Raw genomic sequence first — 18,482 nt, forward strand, 5'->3', positions numbered from 1 at the left:
TCCCTCCCCCTCTCTCTCTCGCTCTCTCTCTTTCTTTCTTTCTTTCTCGTTTCACGCTCTGTTGTGCTGAGGTGTGGCGCTTTAGCATGTCTTCTCTTTGCCCTCTGCGATTCCCCCTTTTTCCGGCAATTTGATCTTTGTGCGTGGGTGCGTGAGTGCGTGTGTTTTCTTAAACCGTTTCTTCTCTCTCTGATAAGCCGATTTTAAGCTTGAACCAAAGTGTGAGAGAGAGCTGCTCACACAGGCCATACTTCAGGAAGGCGAGAGGGATGAGGCTGGAAGGCAGTGCATATCCCTTTCGCCGGAGCGAGAGGCGGGCCATGGAAGCTGTTTGTGCTCGAGGCGCACGCGCTGATCACGAGCCAAGCACGTTTCTCCGAGCCATAAGCGTGTCGATGGTGGCCTCTCTGCTACGAAGACGCTCCCACAGCCATGCAGCTGCCGTGGTTGCATGTGCGTTTCCCTCTGCTGCTACGCGGCAAGTGAGCACAGTGACTCATCGCGACGCAGTCTGTGCCCACCCACCCACCTCCCCCTGCAGCTGCCGCTGCTGGCAATGGCGAGCCTCTTTTTCTGTCGCCACTTGCGAGTGGAAAGGATGCATCTATCGTCCCTATCGTCCCCCCGGTTCTTGCTCTTCACTTGCATCGCAGGCTTTGCGTGTGAAGAACGTACGCGCCCACAACGCCACCGCACACTGTCACTCTCTCGTTCTCGTTTTTCTCTTGCCCGTTACGCCGCTTCTCTTCGGGAGCGACCACAGGAAGGGGAGTCAGCCTCAGGAAGATCTGCATAGAAACGGAGAGAGGGCGGCGGCTTCTGCTCCGTCGCAGTACACACCGCCGCGCAGTGATCGATCGCTTTTTCGTTTGTTTGTTTGTTTTTTCACTCCTCGCGTTGGCAAAGGTCGCCTCAGCATTTCCCTCTGAAGCTCACTCGACGACGCAGGCACCCGCTTCACCCACGTAATCTTGCAGCTCACTCGTGCCAGAGGTGATCTCGCATCATTTTCTGGCATGCTCACACGCAAAAAAGGGGCAAGTAAACAACAGAAAAAGGAAGCCAGTGGAGCAAAGATACGCGTGTCGGTTATTGTACACTTCAGCACGAGGACGGCGAACAAATCGCCCCCATCTTTAAGAGAACACACACGCGCACACATCACTACGTCCATCCATTACACCACTGCGCACCCACGACTCAAAAAAACAACAACAACAGCACGTATCCCTTAGCGGATGCCAGAAAGGCGTAAGGATAAAAGCGAATACCAAAACGCGTGGGAACCATAGAGACTTTTTTTTTGCTGTTGGATCTCCTGCGTGTGTGTGTGTGTTTGTGTACTTCGCCATTGCTTCTTCTCTCTCCTGTGATATTCTGTGGCGTTTCTTTCTGCTCTCCATCTCTCCGAGGATCTCCATACGCCGTTCTCCTTCTTCGCCTGTCCCTCGCTCCCTCCTCCCCCTTCCTCTCTGCTCATACACTACGAATCGTCTTCACCGTCCTCTGCTGCCATCCGCCCTCGGGACAAGCGAGTGCGCTGTGTATTTGTTCTGCACTCAGACACGCAGCTAGCAGCAGACTCCGGCCTGTATTCCTCCTTTTTCTTCCCTCCTCGCTTCAAGGCTGTACAGATCGAGAGGAGTCGGAGAGGCCCGAGTTGTCGTGCACATTGTCCTCCTCGTCACCGCTACGTCGTATCGTCTCTCCTTCTGCCCCTTACCCCGCCTTCCCGGCTCCTTTCCTCTCGAACCCTTGCCGCCGCCCCAATCGCGTCGGCGCCAGCGGAGAGGGCGCGGGAGCGCCTGCGGCGGGCGTTCACCTCTATAGAAGAAGAAACCGTGTTCGGTTGTCTCCTCCCCTTTGCTTTTACTTCTTGCTGGCGTCCTCTGTTTCCTCGCCCTCTTTTTCCATGTCTGCGCTTGTGGCAGACCCGTCGCAATCTCGTCTCCGTCACTTCTCTTTCCCCGCATTCGGGCCTCAGTCGTTGTTCTTTTTCGGCCTTCGTGTGTGTGTGTGTGCGTGTTTCACGTCGCGTTCTTTCTCGCGCCCGCTCCGCTTCTGTTTCTGACGCTTTGGACGGCGAGCAGTGGTCTCTGGTGCGTGCCTGACTCATGACCTCCAACCCGTACATCGCGCAGCACTATGGGAGCTTGGTTGAGGTGATGTCGAACGGGCACGAGGACGAGGCAGACGCGTCGGTGGGGTTTCGGCGCCTCCAGAATGCACCGCACATGACACACACCGTCTTCCGCCCCTCAAAGAATCTCGACACCTCCTCCACCGCCACCGCGCCGCCATCGGCATGGGGCATCCACGGCGCCTACAAAACATTGACGCCCGATGCCTATTCAGCCTTACACTGCCACAAAGGTCTCCTAATCGATGAATTTCCTTCACGTCCGCAGACGCCACGCTGTGCCAAGTCATCTTCATCGCTTCCGCCTCTGCTGCCGGCAGACCGTCTCTCTGTTGGGTCCAGCGATGGCTTCCGCGATAAGGGTGCGGATCACATCCGAGAATGGGTGAAAGCCTCCACTACCTCGTCCGCGTACTCGACGGATGACGTTGCCGGCGACGACGGAGACACGGGTGCGGGCATCGAAAAGGCGCGCAGTTTGCTGGAGCTTGCTAGTCCCTCGCTTTCAGCACCACAGCTTACGCCGGAGACGGAAAGTGAGCAGCAGTGCACTTCTGCTCCGGCGCCGTCTAGTGCGGCAGCTCCTGTGAAGGCATCGTTGGCGTTGTCCGATCGTGGACCGTCTGTATCAGTCTCTCCAGAGTCGCTACATCCTGCACACACCAAGAGCTCAATGCCCTCTCCCACCACACTTCCGGTACCAGAAGCAACAATTGAGACCACGGTGGATGCTGCGCTTCGCCGCCTACACGACGCGCTGGCGCAGGCGCAGCGTGTGCTCGATACATCGCGCATTCCTGGTAATGAGCGTACGCTTGTTCCGCCGCCTGCACTGCCACCCCAGCCGGTGGAACCAGCGCAGATCCACAGGCAGGTGGCACCTGTTCCCACCCCCACGGCCAGCCGCTCTTTAATGAACGAGGAGGGGGCGCTGGATGATTCACTGGACTGCCTATCGCCCCTCGTCAGCACGCACATGCCACTTCGCGGCTTCCCCTCAGCCGAGCTGCCAGTAGGAATACCTGCAGCGGCTTCGCTCACCTCTCCAGTGACTAAGGCCGCCGACACTGTTTCGGTGCCAGACGAAACTCGCTTTATGGTGCTGTGCGCCATCACGCACCCAACAGCAGTCATGGAACGGCGCATTCGTCGCCGTGGGCCTGCAGCAGAGGTATCTTCGAAGGGACTGGGCTGTTGGACAGCTCGCTCGCCCTTTACCATGTCCATTGCAACAGATGCAAGGCGTACCCCTCCTCGCCGCATCGCAGAGGTTCAGAGATCGCCTGCCGCCATCCGTGCAACTACCCTTGCACAAACAACCACAGCAGCACAGCAGTTGCAGAGCTCGCCTTCTGCCAATGCAAGCAGCGATGGACATCCTAGCTCGCGTACGTCCACGCAGCGTAGACCTGTGGAGGATTCTGCGAGTCGTCTCCTAAACGAGAACCCTCCCGGTATGCCGGGGCTAGCCGAATTTTTGCGAGCTGGCAATCCCAAGGGCTTTTCCTCGCTTAGCGCAGCCACCCGCGCCACGTCGCCACACGTCAAACCCGTACCTTCCGCGCACGATCCTCACCGTCGCCCTCGACCTCCGGTAGCCGCCACCGCCGCCCCTGGTGTGCTGCTTGGTCACGCGCCACTCTTGTCACTGCGCCGAGGCTCCAGCGGCACTGCGCAGCCTCACGCCAACCGCATAGTCACACCCTCCTCGCAGCTGCCATACTCTCATGCCGAAGGGAGCGTGGCAGCTGCCGATGTATTAGCACGCCGCACATCTTCTCGCACCCGCCGCGTGGATTCGATGCCCAGTTACGCGCAGCCCACACTGAGCTGGCTCTCGAAGGGGCCTGAGGCTTCCACAGATGAGTTCCCGGTGAGCCGCGTCGCCTCGCCGCAGACGAGTCCGCTGAAGGATATGGCGGCAGCGTCGCGTGATGGTGAACAGAGTGATCGTGGACGAGGCTAGAAAGAACATCGGAGGTTTCCTCGTCCTCCTCCTTGCCCACATTTCCTCTCCCGATCCCCCCGATACCCACGCCTCTCTCATGCACCTCTATCCTCCCCCCAGCATCTTTTACAGTTCCAACGCGACATGGTCAGTACTGCAGACTCCTATTCGAGACAACGGCAGCAGTGAATCGTTCTCTTCCCTCCCCTACTTGTACATTCGGCCCCACGTTGAGGGTTAGTTCACACCTGCGTGCGTGGCGGCATCTGGGAGGTGCGCCGCCCCACTCTCTCCAGGCAGAGGGGGGAGGAGGCCGCACAGCCTTCTTGTTCTATGCGAGCGGCCGAGCTCCGCGTGCTGCGGCGACAGGGTCAAGCAGCTCCGGCGGATGGGAACGCAGAGCAGCGTGCGGCTGCTGATGTCGGCGGCCGGACCCTCGATGGCGGCGCGTCGGGGCGGCCTGCGACGGTGAAGACGCCTGTGCGGCGGGCATGACGGTGTGCGTGTGTGTGTGTGTGCCAGCGTCGCTCGATCGTGTCTCACCCTGCCTCCGCTGCCGGCCGACGTGTGGAGCGTGAGGCAGCCCTGGCGGGGGAGCGGGTGTGAGAGAGGGCGTGCGGCTCTGTGGCGGCGAGGGCTGGAGGCTGTTGTTGTGCTCAGATGATGGAGCCGCGCGGGTCGCTGTAACGGGTGTGGGCACGGCTGCTTCGCGCAGCACGAGTGCCCTGCGGCGGGCTGCATGGAGTGGAGCTGAAGGCGCTCAATGGGAAACGTATGCATCGGGAAGGGTCATTGTTTTCTCTTCCCTCGCGATTGCTGCGGGCAAAAAGGCGATGTTATTCCGTTGCAGTTGGCGTGAACTGGCGTTGTGTCGCGGCCCTCCGTGGCTCCTTGTGTGGATGAGTGGAGTGAATGAGTGACATGGGAACGTGCGCATAACGTTGAGTAACTTCGGACTTCAAAAGAGCACCGCTTACACTTTCGGGCGTATGGAACTCTCTTGGTTCGCGTGCTCGCAGCTCTGTTGGTGAGGCCGAGTAGGCGTGCATTCGTCAGCGCGTAGGATACAACTACAGAGGAGGGTGTCTTGCTAGCTTTTCAGCGCACGCAAGTACTCTGGTCGGGCAAGCATGTCGGTCGCCTTACGGCTCAATCGTCGGGCACTGTGTGCGTCACGTGCGCCTCACAGAGGAATGATGACGCCGAGGGGTGCGGCGCATGCATATCTTCGATGAGGACATGGAAAAAATCGTTAACAGCAAGCGGAAGATTCTCTTTCGTGAAGGCTTCTGTGAGGCTCAACGTTTGTCGCCGGGGCTTCATCCCTCGCGTCGCTCTGCTCACCTCGAGAGTGGACTGTTGGAGAAAGCGCCGGCATCGCCTCCATTATTTCTCCGTAAATAAAGCGGTCTGGCGTTTTCCAACGCGCATGCGCCTTTGGAGCCTTGCATAGTCAGAGGGGTGGAGGGGAGAGAAGAGAGCGGGGGGGCGCGGTGGCGGTCACGGCGGGTGATCAAGCGCTTCTCTATTCGCGATGGTGATCGCAATGCCAATGTGTTATTTCTGACAGTCAACCTCGTCTCATGGTTTCATGTGGAGTCATTAGGCTGTTGCTACCAAGAGAGCCCTACCCGAGGTGACTCACCCTTCTTCTTTCATATTTTTTTCTTGGCTGCCACACAAGCAGCATCGACCGCACACACCAGCGGCACGTGCACTCTCTCTACCTCTCTCCCTCTTTGTCTCCGCTGCGCTTGGCAAGAGAGTAGCAGGCGGACGCACAAACAAAAGGAGAGAGCATGAGTTAAAGGGCACTGGAGAAAGGGACGCGCACACAAGTATACGCCCCTACTCGCTTGCAGCCTGCGTCCACAGGAAACCTTGTATACCTCACCTCTCTCCCACTCCCGCAGGAAGCGTGGTGCGCTGAGTCTTGGATACAAGAAAAGACGAGCGCATCGCTCTTTTTCAGCCGCAGCGTAGGGTAAGGATCACGCAAGCATTGCTGTCGGCGGCCTTTCTGATGCCTGCGCGCCCTCCTGACAAAGACATTGTGCCAACTGTTCGTATCGCATAGTACGGCAATGTCACTGAGCGATGCAGAAGCCATCATTGCCGTGGTGCTCAAGTCTCTTCAAGGTGCCCCACGCACAACCTATGAGGCGGATAACCTCTATCAGTTGAACTGCGAGCGCATCGCTGCCGTTCGGGTAATACTCGATGGTATGCGTGGCGACTACGTCGACCAACTGCGTGCGAGGTGTGACGGGGCCGAGAAGCAGGCGCAGGCAAAGCACGCCGCTGCCGTCGGCGGTGCCGCCGACACCGACAACGCTTTTTCCCTCGACTTTGCCATGGAAGAGGGGGAGGGGCAGAACGATGCGGAGATGCAGCGGGCGATGTTAGCTTCAGTGACGCGCAACAGGCGATCAAAGAATTCGGGCGCAAAGGAAAGGTCCAAAAAGAAAGACGGAGAGGAGGGGCGTAAGAGGAAGGAGAAGCGGACCTTGGATGAGGATGCACGTGTGGCCGCACACCCTGCCGGTGGCGGCAGTGCCGAGGGTAATGCGGCTGTGAAGGGGAGCCCAACCCGTTGGACGAAGTGGGTGGTGCTGTCCCGCGATGAAAACCTCATCAGCAGCGCCATCTCGTCAGCGCTGTCAAGGAGTGGCCGCGGCAAGTGCGAGGCGGTGCCGAACACGCCTCTCGCCCGAGTCTTCTTCACCGCAGAAATGCGGTGGAACGGCCTCCCATGCCAGTGTGCGGTAGAGCTGTACAGGTGTGTGGTGATTGCCATGACTCACGGTGAGCCGCAACTGAGCTGGACAGAGTGCGAAAAGAGCACACCATCCCCGGTATTGGCATCAGCGAGGGGAGACGGCATCGAGGGGGAATATTGCTCACCTTACTGTGCCGAATGCCACGGCCTCGGGTCGCCCGAGACATCCTCGGAATGCGGCGAAGGGGGCAGCGAAGAGGATTGCGTGTCGAGAGTGGAGGACATGACTCTTTCGGAGCAGCTGATCGCTGAATACGATCATGCACGACAGTACGAAGAGGAGAAAGATGCGGATGCACTGGCCCTCCCGTGCGACGTCTCGGAGCGCTTCCAGCAGCGTCTTTGTGGCTTCACGGACGATGTGTGGGTCATTCTCCTCTGCCACGGCGGGTACTTTGCCGGCGGTGTCTTTGCGAGAGGGACTTGTGTTGTTCACAAGGCCTTTCAGCGCTACGTCGTCCGTAAGAAGCAAGGCGGCAAGCAGTCCTCAAACGCGAAGGACGCGGGGTCTTACAACAGTGTTGGATCCCAGATCCGCGCTGCACAGGAGGTCAAGTGGCGCGCCGATGTGCGTGACCTGCTGCTGGCCTGGGTGTCCTACATCCAGGCCGCTTCCTTCATTCTTTATGCCGCGCCGGGCCCGCAAAACAAAGCGGTGCTGACCGACTTCGCACTGCTTCCCGCGGCCGCGTCTACCGGGGGCCGAAAAGGTGTCTCGCCTATTCAGTTAAAGGACCCGCGAGTTCGTCGAGTGCCGCTCACGACGCACCGGCCAACCTTTGAGGAGGTTCAGCGCATCTACAACGTTTGCTCACGCTGTAGCCTCCTGTACGTCAGAAAGGAGGAGGAGGAAAGAGCGGACTGATCTTGGTCACATGGCATACTTGTAGCTTAGTTGCCGCTGCCACAACCGGCGAAGAGGGCGCGACTCGTGGAGGCAGTCGTGACGATGACGAGAGGTGGCGACGAGGTGGAGCATGTGCCGCAGTGGATCGCGTAAATGTTCGTGTGTGGGCATCTTACTCTATCAAATAGCCTTCGCTTGGTTTCATTGCGTACGCAGGATCTTGTAAGAAGTGGAAAAGAAACGAGTTCAGCGGCGTGCACATTGTCACCTAGCGCTCTTGACCGTCGTCGGCACTTGGTCTCTTGGTGTGCGTAAGAGTGCTCCCGTGCAGTACTCCAGAGTCATCCACTTGCTTCAGCGAGGCTGGGGAGGTCCTCGCCGCATCCCTCCTTCTCCCCCTCACCCCCCCCACCACCACCTCCTGAATGATATGTATTCCTGCTCAGGGTTGCACTGGGGAGCATCTCTGGCGTTTCCACTGCCTTGGCGAATGATCTTGCTGCCCCTGTCTCTGTGGGACTCCCCCTCCTTCAGTTCTTCTCTCATCCTCGCCTCTACCTCTCGCGCAAAGGTTAGACGTCTCCCTCTCTGCCCTCTTCCTCTGCCGTACCATCTCATCCACCCGCCCAACATCTTTACAGCGTGCCAAGCAGACTTGCACGAACTACCCTCCCTCTCTCCCTCCATCAACGGGCCATCGCGTTAGTGCTGCTTTCTTCTCTTCATTCCCCTTTCGCGCCAACTTTCGCGGTTGTTGGTTACTGCCATTCAGATTGCCACTTCCTCCATTATCTGCAGGTGTTCGGCCATTTAGTTTCTCACGATAATCAAGCTTAAGCCGCCGCCGCAGCAGCAACAACAGTCTTTCCATTCGGCGTGTGCATATATGCGTGTGCATGTGCGTGCGTGTGTCGCTTCCTTCCCTCTTGTTGTCGTTCAGCTTCTCTGCTCTTTGCTCTCGATTCCAAAGGCGCCGCAACAGCGCCTGCACTAATTTGTTTCTGTTAGGAGGGCCGATTCATTTTTTCCTCTTTTCTTTCACGTGTGTGTTCGCGTCTCTCTCACTCTGTGTGCGCTAGGGCGCACTGAAGGCGCACACCGGGCAAATCAACGCAGGCATCCTTAGCACCCACGGCGGAAAGCAGATCGGCGGACGGGAAAAGAAAATACGAAACGTGTCAGTGTTCTCTCTCTCTTTGTGTATGTGTATGAGGGAGGGGAGAGTGGACAGCCTTATCCAGGGCTCATTAGCCGTTTAATCGCAGTGCGCAAAGGTTTAAAGGTCATTATTCTGTCTCGTTTCTTCAAGTGTTTTTCCCCTTTCCCATCGGCTCCCCTCCCCGTCCCCTTCCTCCCTCCCTCCCTCCCTCCCCTTGGCTTGACGCGTGTTGTGTTTTGATACTGCAGAGACACCCCAGCGTTCGCTTGTCGCTGCTGTTGCCTCTTCGGTAACCATTCTCCTCTTTTCCTCCTCCCTCCCCCCTCTCTCTCTGCCTGCTATGGTGAGGAGTTTGACGTTTTGATTTGTGTATTGAGTAACTTCTAAGCGGATTTCTTTTTTGTTTGTTTTCTTCATTGCAATACACACACACACACGCACACGCACACCTTCCGGGCACGTCACTCGGATTTTACGCCGGTGGGCCTGCGACTGTTCTACTGAATCCTGCTGCGGGAAAACCAAAGAGTGTTTGAGCTCTCTAAATTTTCTCTTACTGCTGCTGTCGTGTCAGCCGACTTCCCATTTGGATTCGTGATTGTGCTCTCTCCCTCTCTCTCCTTTTTCTGTTGTTTGCTGTGTTACGGGTATTCGTGGCGCTGTCTTCAGCTCATATTGTATTCTGTCGTTCGTTGAGCTGTCGTCGTTCACGGGCCCCTCCTCTCCCCTCTCCCCTTCTTCGTGCCACCGTTGCCGAATCTTCTTTATCAATCGACTCGATTCTCGTTGGTCGCTCGCGCATCTCTATTCCTTCGCTGACTCCCTCTGTCCTCGAGCCTCCTCCACCATTACCCCTCCCTCCCTAGTCACCATCGACGTGACTTTTACTCCTCTGCTCCTCGCTCGCCCAGCCATCGATATACCACCCTCACGCATCCAATCACAGAAACAAAAAAACAAATATGAGCGATCGATCTTCAGACGACGAAGACGTTGTAGTGCTGCAGGTGTGTGCGAATAGACACTGCCAGGGCATTGATGACCTCGAGTTCGACGAGGAAACAAACCAGAGCTACTGCGGGCGATGTCGCGCGCTCTACGCGCGAACGGAGACGGAGGGCTTTCGCGTTCTGCTCTCGAGTGACGATCTCAACCTCGTGAAGCTCATTTTTGACCTGTTTGACCGAAATCGGTGCGGCTTCTGGACGTACCAAGAGTGGAACGCGTTTCAGGAAGTGACAGACCGCGGAGCGGATGGCCCGATAGAGTCCTCGTCTGCATTGAAGGAGTTTTTCAAGGAGGAATACGACATCGAAATTAGCGCGCACGGCAAGGATGGCGCGGTTATCCTTTTGGTCGATCTGGAGAACATGTACGGGGGCTACCTGTTCAACAACGTAGACGCGCTGGTGGAAGACAGCGAGGCCATGGAAGATCAGGGGCTGCTGCACACAGGGGTGCTGGAGTAGAAGGACCGTTGCGGACATGCAGAAGAGAGAACCAGACGGCCCTGGCCGTGCGCCACTGAACGGCACATCATTCATGTTTCGCCAACCGCCATCTTCACGAGGGCAACGGCTTCTCTACGTTTGCTTTTATATCGTGCCTCGTAGGCACATTGTGGGTCAAGAGAACCGCACCCGATACCTTTCTCACGCGTAGGTTTGGTGCCGACGTGTTTTTGATGCTTGTCCTTATTATCCGATGCGTTCTTCTCATCTCACTCCCTCGAGGCGTCCGCGAAGAAAAAGATGAGCTGTGCGGCCATGTGTAATATGTGCTCGTAGGCAACACGCAGCTGAACGTAGAGCCAGGCGGAATCTCGGGCGCGTTTCCCATTTTCTTAGTCTCGCGCCCCTACCGAGTGAGGCACGGTCCCTCTGTCATCTCTTGGCGTGCGCACTTACACACACACAATCCAAAAGACTCAGGCCACTAGAGCACCAAATACTTCGCTATATCACACTGTTGTTCCTCCTTACCAGTGGACGAATTACTGACTTGAAGAACGCTGTCCCGTCATTGAATCGCATGCGCTTTTTTTGCGCGTTTATTTGCCCCCCCCCCCACACACACACTCACTCACATGCACATTCGGTACGACATCACTTCTTTCGCAGTCTTTCTGATTGTGCGGGGCCATTCCTTTTCCGTTTTTTTGTATGTTTAAATGTTTTCCTCTCTTTTGTACACTCGACGTCATTTTTGTGACTTTTCTTTGTTCGAACCTCCTCCCTTCTCTCACCCCTCCCTCTATCCCTTCAGATTCTCACTCGGCGAAGAAAAAAGGTGCTGCTGCGGCGTCGCCGGTTATACAAGCGATGCTGACGAGGATGAGCCGCCAGCCCATACGCACGCCCTCCCATGTACGTAGCCGGAAAAAAAAAGGGAAGCGCATAGGTGCCGGGCGGCAATGGAGACGACAATAAAGAAAATAAGCAAGTAGAAAGCAGCCTCTTCACAGAAACGAACAGATTATTTTTCAGCGCTCCGCATGAGCGCGCTGCATTCTGTCCCCATACGGAGTCCTCCGCCTCTCCTCCCCCCTTCTCCTGCCCTTCACAGCGACTGCAACGCCCGTCTTACTTTCCAACGTTTCTTGATTCTTCTACGGACCACCGATGCCCCCATGCGTAGCGGCATCGGGGAGGTGCGCCACCCCACTCTCTCCAGGCAGAGGGGGGAGGAGGCCGCACAGCCTTCTTGTTCTATGCGAGCGGCCGAGCTCCGCGTGCTGCGGCGACAGGGTCAAGCAGCTCCGGCGGATGGGAACGCAGAGCAGCGTGCGGCTGCTGATGTCGGCGGCCGGACCCTCGATGGCGGCGCGTCGGGGCGGCCTGCGACGGTGAAGACGCCTGTGCGGCGGGCATGACGGTGTGCGTGTGTGTGTGTGTGCCAGCGTCGCTCGATCGTGTCTCACCCTGCCTCCGCTGCCGGCCGACGTGTGGAGCGTGAGGCAGCCCTGGCGGGGGAGCGGGTGTGAGAGAGGGCGTGCGGCTCTGTGGCGGCGAGGGCTGGAGGCTGTTGTTGTGCTCAGATGATGGAGCCGCGCGGGTCGCTGTAACGGGTGTGGGCACGGCTGCTTCGCGCAGCACGAGTGCCCTGCGGCGGGCTGCATGGAGTGGAGCTGGGCCCCTCTTCCGTGGGAGAGGCGGATGCATGGAAATGCGAAAAAAGATGTTCGGCGGTCCTCTGCTCCTCAGATGGCCGCTTTCTGTTCCTCGAACGTGAACCATTTTCTGTGTGTGTATGTATGTATGTGTTTGTGTGTGTGTGTGTCTGCACATTGCACGTTGTTCATACTGCTCTCCGCCATTCTATGGCTGTCACACATCTGCTCATGTCGCAGTTTTTCTTGTTCCTTTCTTTCCCCCTTTTCCGGTTGTTATCTTCGTGTTCTTCCTTCGCCCACTTTAACCGTCTTTTAATATACGCTGAAGATTTAGGAAAGGCTCTCACTTCTCTGTTCTTTCTCGGACCCTTTTTCTTGTTATGTGCGCGTGTGTGTCTGTGTAAGTGTGCTCTGTGTTTGGAGTCACTGCCCTTCTCTTCTCCCTGCCCTCCTCCTTCAGCTACCGCCTTTGTTTCGTGTCTCCCACTCCTCTTCCTGTTATGTTCGTCTTGTTTTACTTCGCTAGAGTGGACGCGTGGCTGCTGCAAGACTATACAGCAGAGTGTTTCTCGCGCCTATGGGCATGCGAGGCGGCAACCGAATAAAAAGGCCCATTGATTGCTTGACTCGTCCTCTGTTCTTCCTCGAGCTCTTTTTTTCTCGTTATGCCTTCCCGCTCCTCTCTCTCTCTCATGTCTGCACGTGCGCCCCCCTCTCTCTCATTCACTCACTGTTGGCCGGCACCTTTTTGCCCATAGCAGCCGTCGCGAGCTCCTTTCTCGACTGTCTCCCATCGCTGGCACAGCGACGCGAGCTCCTCGTCGTTTCGTCTCGTCCCCCTTCTCTTCATCTCCCCCGCTCTTCTCCGTCCTTCGTGATGCGCTGTCCCTGCGGCGTGCGAGTTGTTCTTCTATTTATTTCGCTCATGGAAGGTGGAGATGGGGATCAGTCCAGGGAACTACGGGGGAAGGGGGCAGAAGGAGATAGACGGTGCTCGGTGCAAGTTACTGTCCTGGGCGTCACGCGCTTGCGCCCCCTCTCGACATGCTCATTTCTGTGCTCCACTGGCCGCAGGAGGACCGCATCACTAGCGGTTGTCTGGCATACGCGATGCCGTGCGCGGAGGCGACACGGAGGTGTGCATTCAGAGAAATTAGACTGAAATCAGATATCAAAAAGAAAAAAGAATCGGAGCGATCACACTGCGCAAAAGGACGTCTGCGAAGGACCGACCGCCTGCGGGGGGAAACGGGGAAAATCGCTCCATCTCCCTCCCCCACCCATCTACACACACACACAAATACATGAGAAAGTATGGTGGGCTGAGCAGCGCCTCCTTAACTGTCCAGGGACCACCTCTACCCGACCCCCTACGGCAGAACGCAAGTAGCAGAGATGGGGGACGCACTTATTCTTGGAGCGCTGCTCTTTGGTGTGCGTACGAGTCAGTGGGGTGTGTGCGCATCCTTGGGATGGTGCCCCATCTCCATCGAAGCGCTTCTCTGTCTCCACTGCCCGTGCCAGCTGTGCCCCTCCCCTTTGCCTCTTTGGACCGGCGGTGGCAACCTCCCTAGTCTCTCCCGCTCTCTGATGACAAACATCTCTAGCGCCGTTTCATGCCTTACCTCCCCCCGCCTATCTCGTCCGCTGTCTTCTGTCGACGCATCCTCACTCTGCTGCCTCGATGTACAGAACACTCCCCCTTTACTGAAGGGAGGCATCTCATCTTCGTTTATATTGGGTGCTCCCTTACCCTCGCCGCTACTTGGCGGATCCCTATTTCTGCTGAAGACAGTTTACTGTTGGCCCCGTTTCTCGCCGGAACGGGGCCGCGTACACCTGCGGTAATTGCTGTGGTGACTCTGACGACGCCATCTGGCTCGCATTCGGGCCTTCCCAGGTGACTCGCTCACTCTCCTCCTGCGCTTGCAGGAAAGGCGTGTCTACTCGGCGTTCATGATGAGCTTTTTCGAACGTCCGCATCGCCTCATGTCAGCCTCTAGTGTGGTGATGGGGCTAAAGCCGGAGACGCTGCGCGAGATTGATGACTATGCCGTGTGGATGGAGAAGGTCCGCGCAGAGCTCGTCGCCATATACGGCGAGGGGGCCATGGAATCGGAAGTGTCGCACATTACGTACGCGACCAGCGATGACCCCACCCACTTTTCCTCCCGGATCACCGGGGAAGTATTTGAGCGCTTGCGTGGCTACAAGGCCCTTCTTGGAAAGGCTGACTCGATCAAGAGGCAGCGAGCTGACAAGATGCAATTGCAGGAGGTCATGGAGGCGGCTATTAGGCTGGACACCCATGGGGGAAAGTCTCTCCGTCAGCAGCAGCGTGATCTGCGCAGACTAAAAGAAAGCATCGCTCAGCTGAATCGTCAAGAAGCGGAGGCCAAGTACCAGCTGGCTTGCCTCTCACCGCAGCTCAAGAACATCTTCATGGCGGACGCCATCCGCGTCTGCTTTCTGTGAAAACAGCAGAGCCCACGTGGGGCAACACTGGTCGCACCCACCGCACAGCATTGTGGAAGCCGCATTGGCAAGTCGAACAGCGCTCCGGCTCTCAGAGGAGGTTGACCAGAGAGCACTGCAGCATACTTCTCTCCCAGGATGGCGTTCGCGGGGACGCTGGCCGTCTCACAGACGCCGACCACAATGCCGCGACTCCCTCCACCTTACCATTCAGTGACCCCTCTCCTGGGCTGCTCGTCTGCTTTTTCAGGGCTGATGCTTATGTGCTGACATCTTCGTTTCAAGCGCGTGTCTGCGTTGAATGTACAGTAGCGTGAGCTCCATCGATGAGCTACTTGCAAGCGATTCACAAAATGAGGTGCGCTCGTGAGGCAGCACATATTTTTCCGCGGTGGTGTGGCGCTGACTTTGGAAACGATGATAGCCGCAGTGGTTGTGGCGTGCCCTGCAACTTCCTGCTGCGCACCGGCAGTCGGCAGCCGCAGCTACACTCGCTACCCATCGATACACAAATCAGTCTGCATGCAAGCAGAAACGTCTGTGTGTGTGTGTGTATGGACGTTCTCACCTCCACCCCTCTTTCGTCCCTGGCGCTCTTCTTGTTTTCATTTTGTGCCCTACTTTTTCTTCGCGGCTGCGATAGGCATGTCCTGTCTGTACATGGGCGTGAGCCCCCGCCCCCCCCCCCCCCCCCCACACACGGCTGCCTCTACTGGGCCTGACTGATCGCGCACGCCAACGCCGCCTTTTCAATGTATTATTGAATTTGTGAGAAAGGAGGCAGAAGCGGTGCGACCAGCGCAAGAGGGCTCTGAGGTGTCTGCGTGTGTGTGTGTGTGTCTTACCTGCCTTTGTCCCCGGTGCGTCTTTGTGTGCGAGTCAAGATGCCGCCCTAAAGAAAGCCGTCTTTTTGTGTCTGTGTGGGGACAGAAAAAAATCGGATTACAACTGCTGTGGCTCTCAGAGAATGTTTGAAACGACGCTTTCCTTGGGTGGATGGCGCCACACTATGGCCACAAACACGAGCAGCGCACCATCCAAAACGCAATCGCCTCCATTCGCAGCCCCCATGCAACTTCTGCGCAGGGCATGCTCCGTGCCCAGCAGAAAACATATAGCTTTTTTTTCCCTCTGCTCTTGGCCGCCCCACTCTCTCCAGGCAGAGGGGGGAGGAGGCCGCACAGCCTTCTTGTTCTATGCGAGCGGCCGAGCTCCGCGTGCTGCGGCGACAGGGTCAAGCAGCTCCGGCGGATGGGAACGCAGAGCAGCGTGCGGCTGCTGATGTCGGCGGCCGGACCCTCGATGGCGGCGCGTCGGGGCGGCCTGCGACGGTGAAGACGCCTGTGCGGCGGGCATGACGGTGTGCGTGTGTGTGTGTGTGCCAGCGTCGCTCGATCGTGTCTCACCCTGCCTCCGCTGCCGGCCGACGTGTGGAGCGTGAGGCAGCCCTGGCGGGGGAGCGGGTGTGAGAGAGGGCGTGCGGCTCTGTGGCGGCGAGGGCTGGAGGCTGTTGTTGTGCTCAGATGATGGAGCCGCGCGGGTCGCTGTAACGGGTGTGGGCACGGCTGCTTCGCGCAGCACGAGTGCCCTGCGGCGGGCTGCATGGAGTGGAGCTGAAGGCGCTCAATGGGAAACGTATGTTCTCTGCTCCCCACTTTCTTTTTCCCTCTAGCCAACGCATCTTTTTTTCTTCTTATCCGCTCTGCTCGGGTCGCCAACTCGCTGACTTTGCGGTACGAAAGCTGCAGCGATCTGGCCGTTTTCTTCGAGGTGCTTCTGGGAACTATTAGGCGAGCAACAGATACTTGCACGGTGACACAAAACTCAGCGTTCTTTCGTTGTCCGTTATTCTCCTCTATCCGCAGCACGGGCCCATTTCGTAGGTGCGGCCCTGGTCTTTTCGTCGAGCTCCGCTGATCTATTTGGCGTCGTCTCGCAGGAGCTGAAAGGCGCAGGGCTTCTCGAGCTGCGATGTCTGCCTTCTGAAGCCGGTTCGGTCGATTCCTGACGTCGGGTCTTTCCCCCTCTCCTGTGTTATTTGGTTGCCGTCCCTTTCCTCTTTTACACGAGGCATGGGCCTGTCGCCTCATAATGACGGCAGTGCGCCTGCAGCTAAGCGACCGCGTCACGAAGCTGCTCCCGACATTTCCGCTGATGTGAGTGACATTCCTGAGGTGAAGCTGCTGATTGCGCAGAACAACGCGCAAGTCCGTCCAAAGCACCGTCGCCATCAGCGAGACTTTCTGAACCACGCCTTTGATGAACTAGGCGCGGCTGCGAAGCAGGACCCGAGCAAGGCGGAGGTGGTCCTGAGCTTTCTTGCAGAGATGGCCGAAAAGCATCAGGAGCTGCCGCGCAACACCGTATTAGCAAAGGTGCTGTACATGTGGTGCACGCCGCAGCTGGCGAATTGGGGGATTCGCGTCGTGCAGACTCTTCTGGGCAACCAGACGAAACTGCCGACGGCCTTCCTTGCTGCGTTTGACGAGCGCGTCGCCGCTGTGGCGCTCCGGCTTGCTGTGAAGGCGACGGCTGTTGATGTTGCGCTGCTCTGGCGCATCTTGGACGCTCTCCCGGCGGATGCCTTCAAGCGTCGCGTCTTCCATCCCCTCTTCGAGTACTGCCGTAGCGCCGCTGACGTGCCGCTGTGCTTTGAGTTCTTCGACATGGCGCGCGCAAAGGCGCTGGAGATGTGGGACAATGATTACAACGAAATTCTTCACACTCTCGCCGCCGCCCGCGACAGGGCTGCTCTGACGGCGGCCGAGGCTGCGGAGCGCACTAATGTTATCCTGGATGAGATGACGAGGCATCACCCTGTTCTGGGGGCCGCAAACGCGCAGCTGGTTCGGGAGTTGCTCGGCGGCACTGTGGCGCTGGTCAGTGACGACGGTGTTTGTTCTCACTGCGGCGAACAGCTGCAGAGCTTCGACCTGACTCCCGAGGACCGAGCAGTGCTAGTGCATGACCTTGTCGAGAAGCTCGTCAAGCCTCGGTTGCAGGGCTCCAGCCGCTACGAGCCAGACGCCGGGGTGACGGCAGACACCATACGCCAACGGTGGACAGAGTTTGGGGAATTCAAGGCGGCGGCCGAAAAGATGTCGTACGACACGGTCATCGACGGTGCGAATATAGGTTACTACGGGCTGAGCAGCTGGTACACCGAGGCCAAGGATGCGCTGCTGCGCACCCGCGGTGTTGATCCGTCCTCGGTACCCTCGGTAGAGCGCTTGAATGTGCCCTTCCCCGTCGACGTGGCTCCAAAATTTTCCCTCATTGAGGACATGCGCGCCACGGCCGAGCGTAATGGCAAGAAGGCAGTGATCGTTCTGCACAGCCGCCACCTGGCGCACCCCACTCCGGAAAACGCAATGTATGCGTCGAGGTGGCGGGCTTTGGATGCGTTGCTGCCGAGCCCCGCGTTTCTGAACGACGACTACTGCTGGCTATACGCTGTGCTGACGCGGCAGGATTCGTGCATCATCTCTAACGATCAGATGCGCGATCACTACTTCACAGTGTTGCAGCCGCGCTTCTTTCTGCGGTGGCGGCAGAGACACCGCATCACGTATAAGGCACTTTACAATAAGATGTCGAAGGCCGTCACATTGCGGATTCATCTGCCGCGAGCGTACTCGGTCTGGGTGCAAGCGTGCGGGGCAGCATCTCAGCGTCACTGGCACGTTCCCTTCATCTCGAACATCGATGTCATTCATCAGGCCACAAATCAAACCGTCACAACGAGCGCAGACGTCGATTTAGGCAAGGACGGAGATGACGAGTGCACGGATTGGATCTGCACGCGGTGCCGCTCTCAGACTCAGGACGCATGGTCGTGACGCTTCCCTCATTTCTCAAGATGCAGGCTCTACAACTCACGGCGTGATGGTATGCTGTGCCTTGCGGCGCGTGGAGCTCGTGGCGCACCGCCGCACTGTCGGGCATCGTCTTCGAGGGCCTTCTCGGGCCTGTGTATCTGCGTCAGGCATCCAAAGGGCCGCTGCGGCTGTCTACAAAGGGTT

The 18,482-nt window shown here is 57.8% G+C and overlaps 5 protein-coding genes across 5 annotated transcripts; all 5 read left to right on the forward strand.

Annotated features, from left to right (window-relative positions):
- Positions 1-2,114: 2,114 nt before the first annotated feature.
- LSCM1_01265 (uncharacterized protein) lies at positions 2,115-4,106 on the forward strand (the record flags this gene model as incomplete). Its single annotated transcript, XM_067318887.1, has 1 exon — positions 2,115-4,106. The coding sequence occupies one exon, from the start codon at positions 2,115-2,117 to the stop codon at positions 4,104-4,106; it is 1,992 nt and encodes a 663-aa protein (XP_067174992.1).
- A 2,066-nt stretch (positions 4,107-6,172) lies between these two features.
- LSCM1_01266 (uncharacterized protein) lies at positions 6,173-7,732 on the forward strand (the record flags this gene model as incomplete). The annotated part of the gene is made up of 1 exon (XM_067318888.1): positions 6,173-7,732. The coding sequence occupies one exon, from the start codon at positions 6,173-6,175 to the stop codon at positions 7,730-7,732; it is 1,560 nt and encodes a 519-aa protein (XP_067174993.1).
- Positions 7,733-9,835: 2,103 nt separating this feature from the next.
- LSCM1_01267 (uncharacterized protein) lies at positions 9,836-10,342 on the forward strand (the record flags this gene model as incomplete). Its single annotated transcript, XM_067318889.1, has 1 exon — positions 9,836-10,342. One exon carries the CDS (start codon positions 9,836-9,838, stop codon positions 10,340-10,342), a length of 507 nt encoding a protein of 168 aa, XP_067174994.1.
- Positions 10,343-13,944: 3,602 nt separating this feature from the next.
- LSCM1_01268 (uncharacterized protein) lies at positions 13,945-14,460 on the forward strand (the record flags this gene model as incomplete). The annotated part of the gene is made up of 1 exon (XM_067318890.1): positions 13,945-14,460. The coding sequence occupies one exon, from the start codon at positions 13,945-13,947 to the stop codon at positions 14,458-14,460; it is 516 nt and encodes a 171-aa protein (XP_067174995.1).
- Positions 14,461-16,532: 2,072 nt separating this feature from the next.
- LSCM1_01269 (uncharacterized protein) lies at positions 16,533-18,299 on the forward strand (the record flags this gene model as incomplete). The annotated part of the gene is made up of 1 exon (XM_067318891.1): positions 16,533-18,299. The coding sequence occupies one exon, from the start codon at positions 16,533-16,535 to the stop codon at positions 18,297-18,299; it is 1,767 nt and encodes a 588-aa protein (XP_067174996.1).
- Between the last annotated feature and the right edge of the window lie 183 nt (positions 18,300-18,482).

The sequence above is a fragment of the Leishmania martiniquensis genome, chromosome 35 (assembly GCF_017916325.1).
Source record: "Leishmania martiniquensis isolate LSCM1 chromosome 35, whole genome shotgun sequence".
Lineage (NCBI taxonomy): Eukaryota > Euglenozoa > Kinetoplastea > Trypanosomatida > Trypanosomatidae > Leishmania > Leishmania martiniquensis.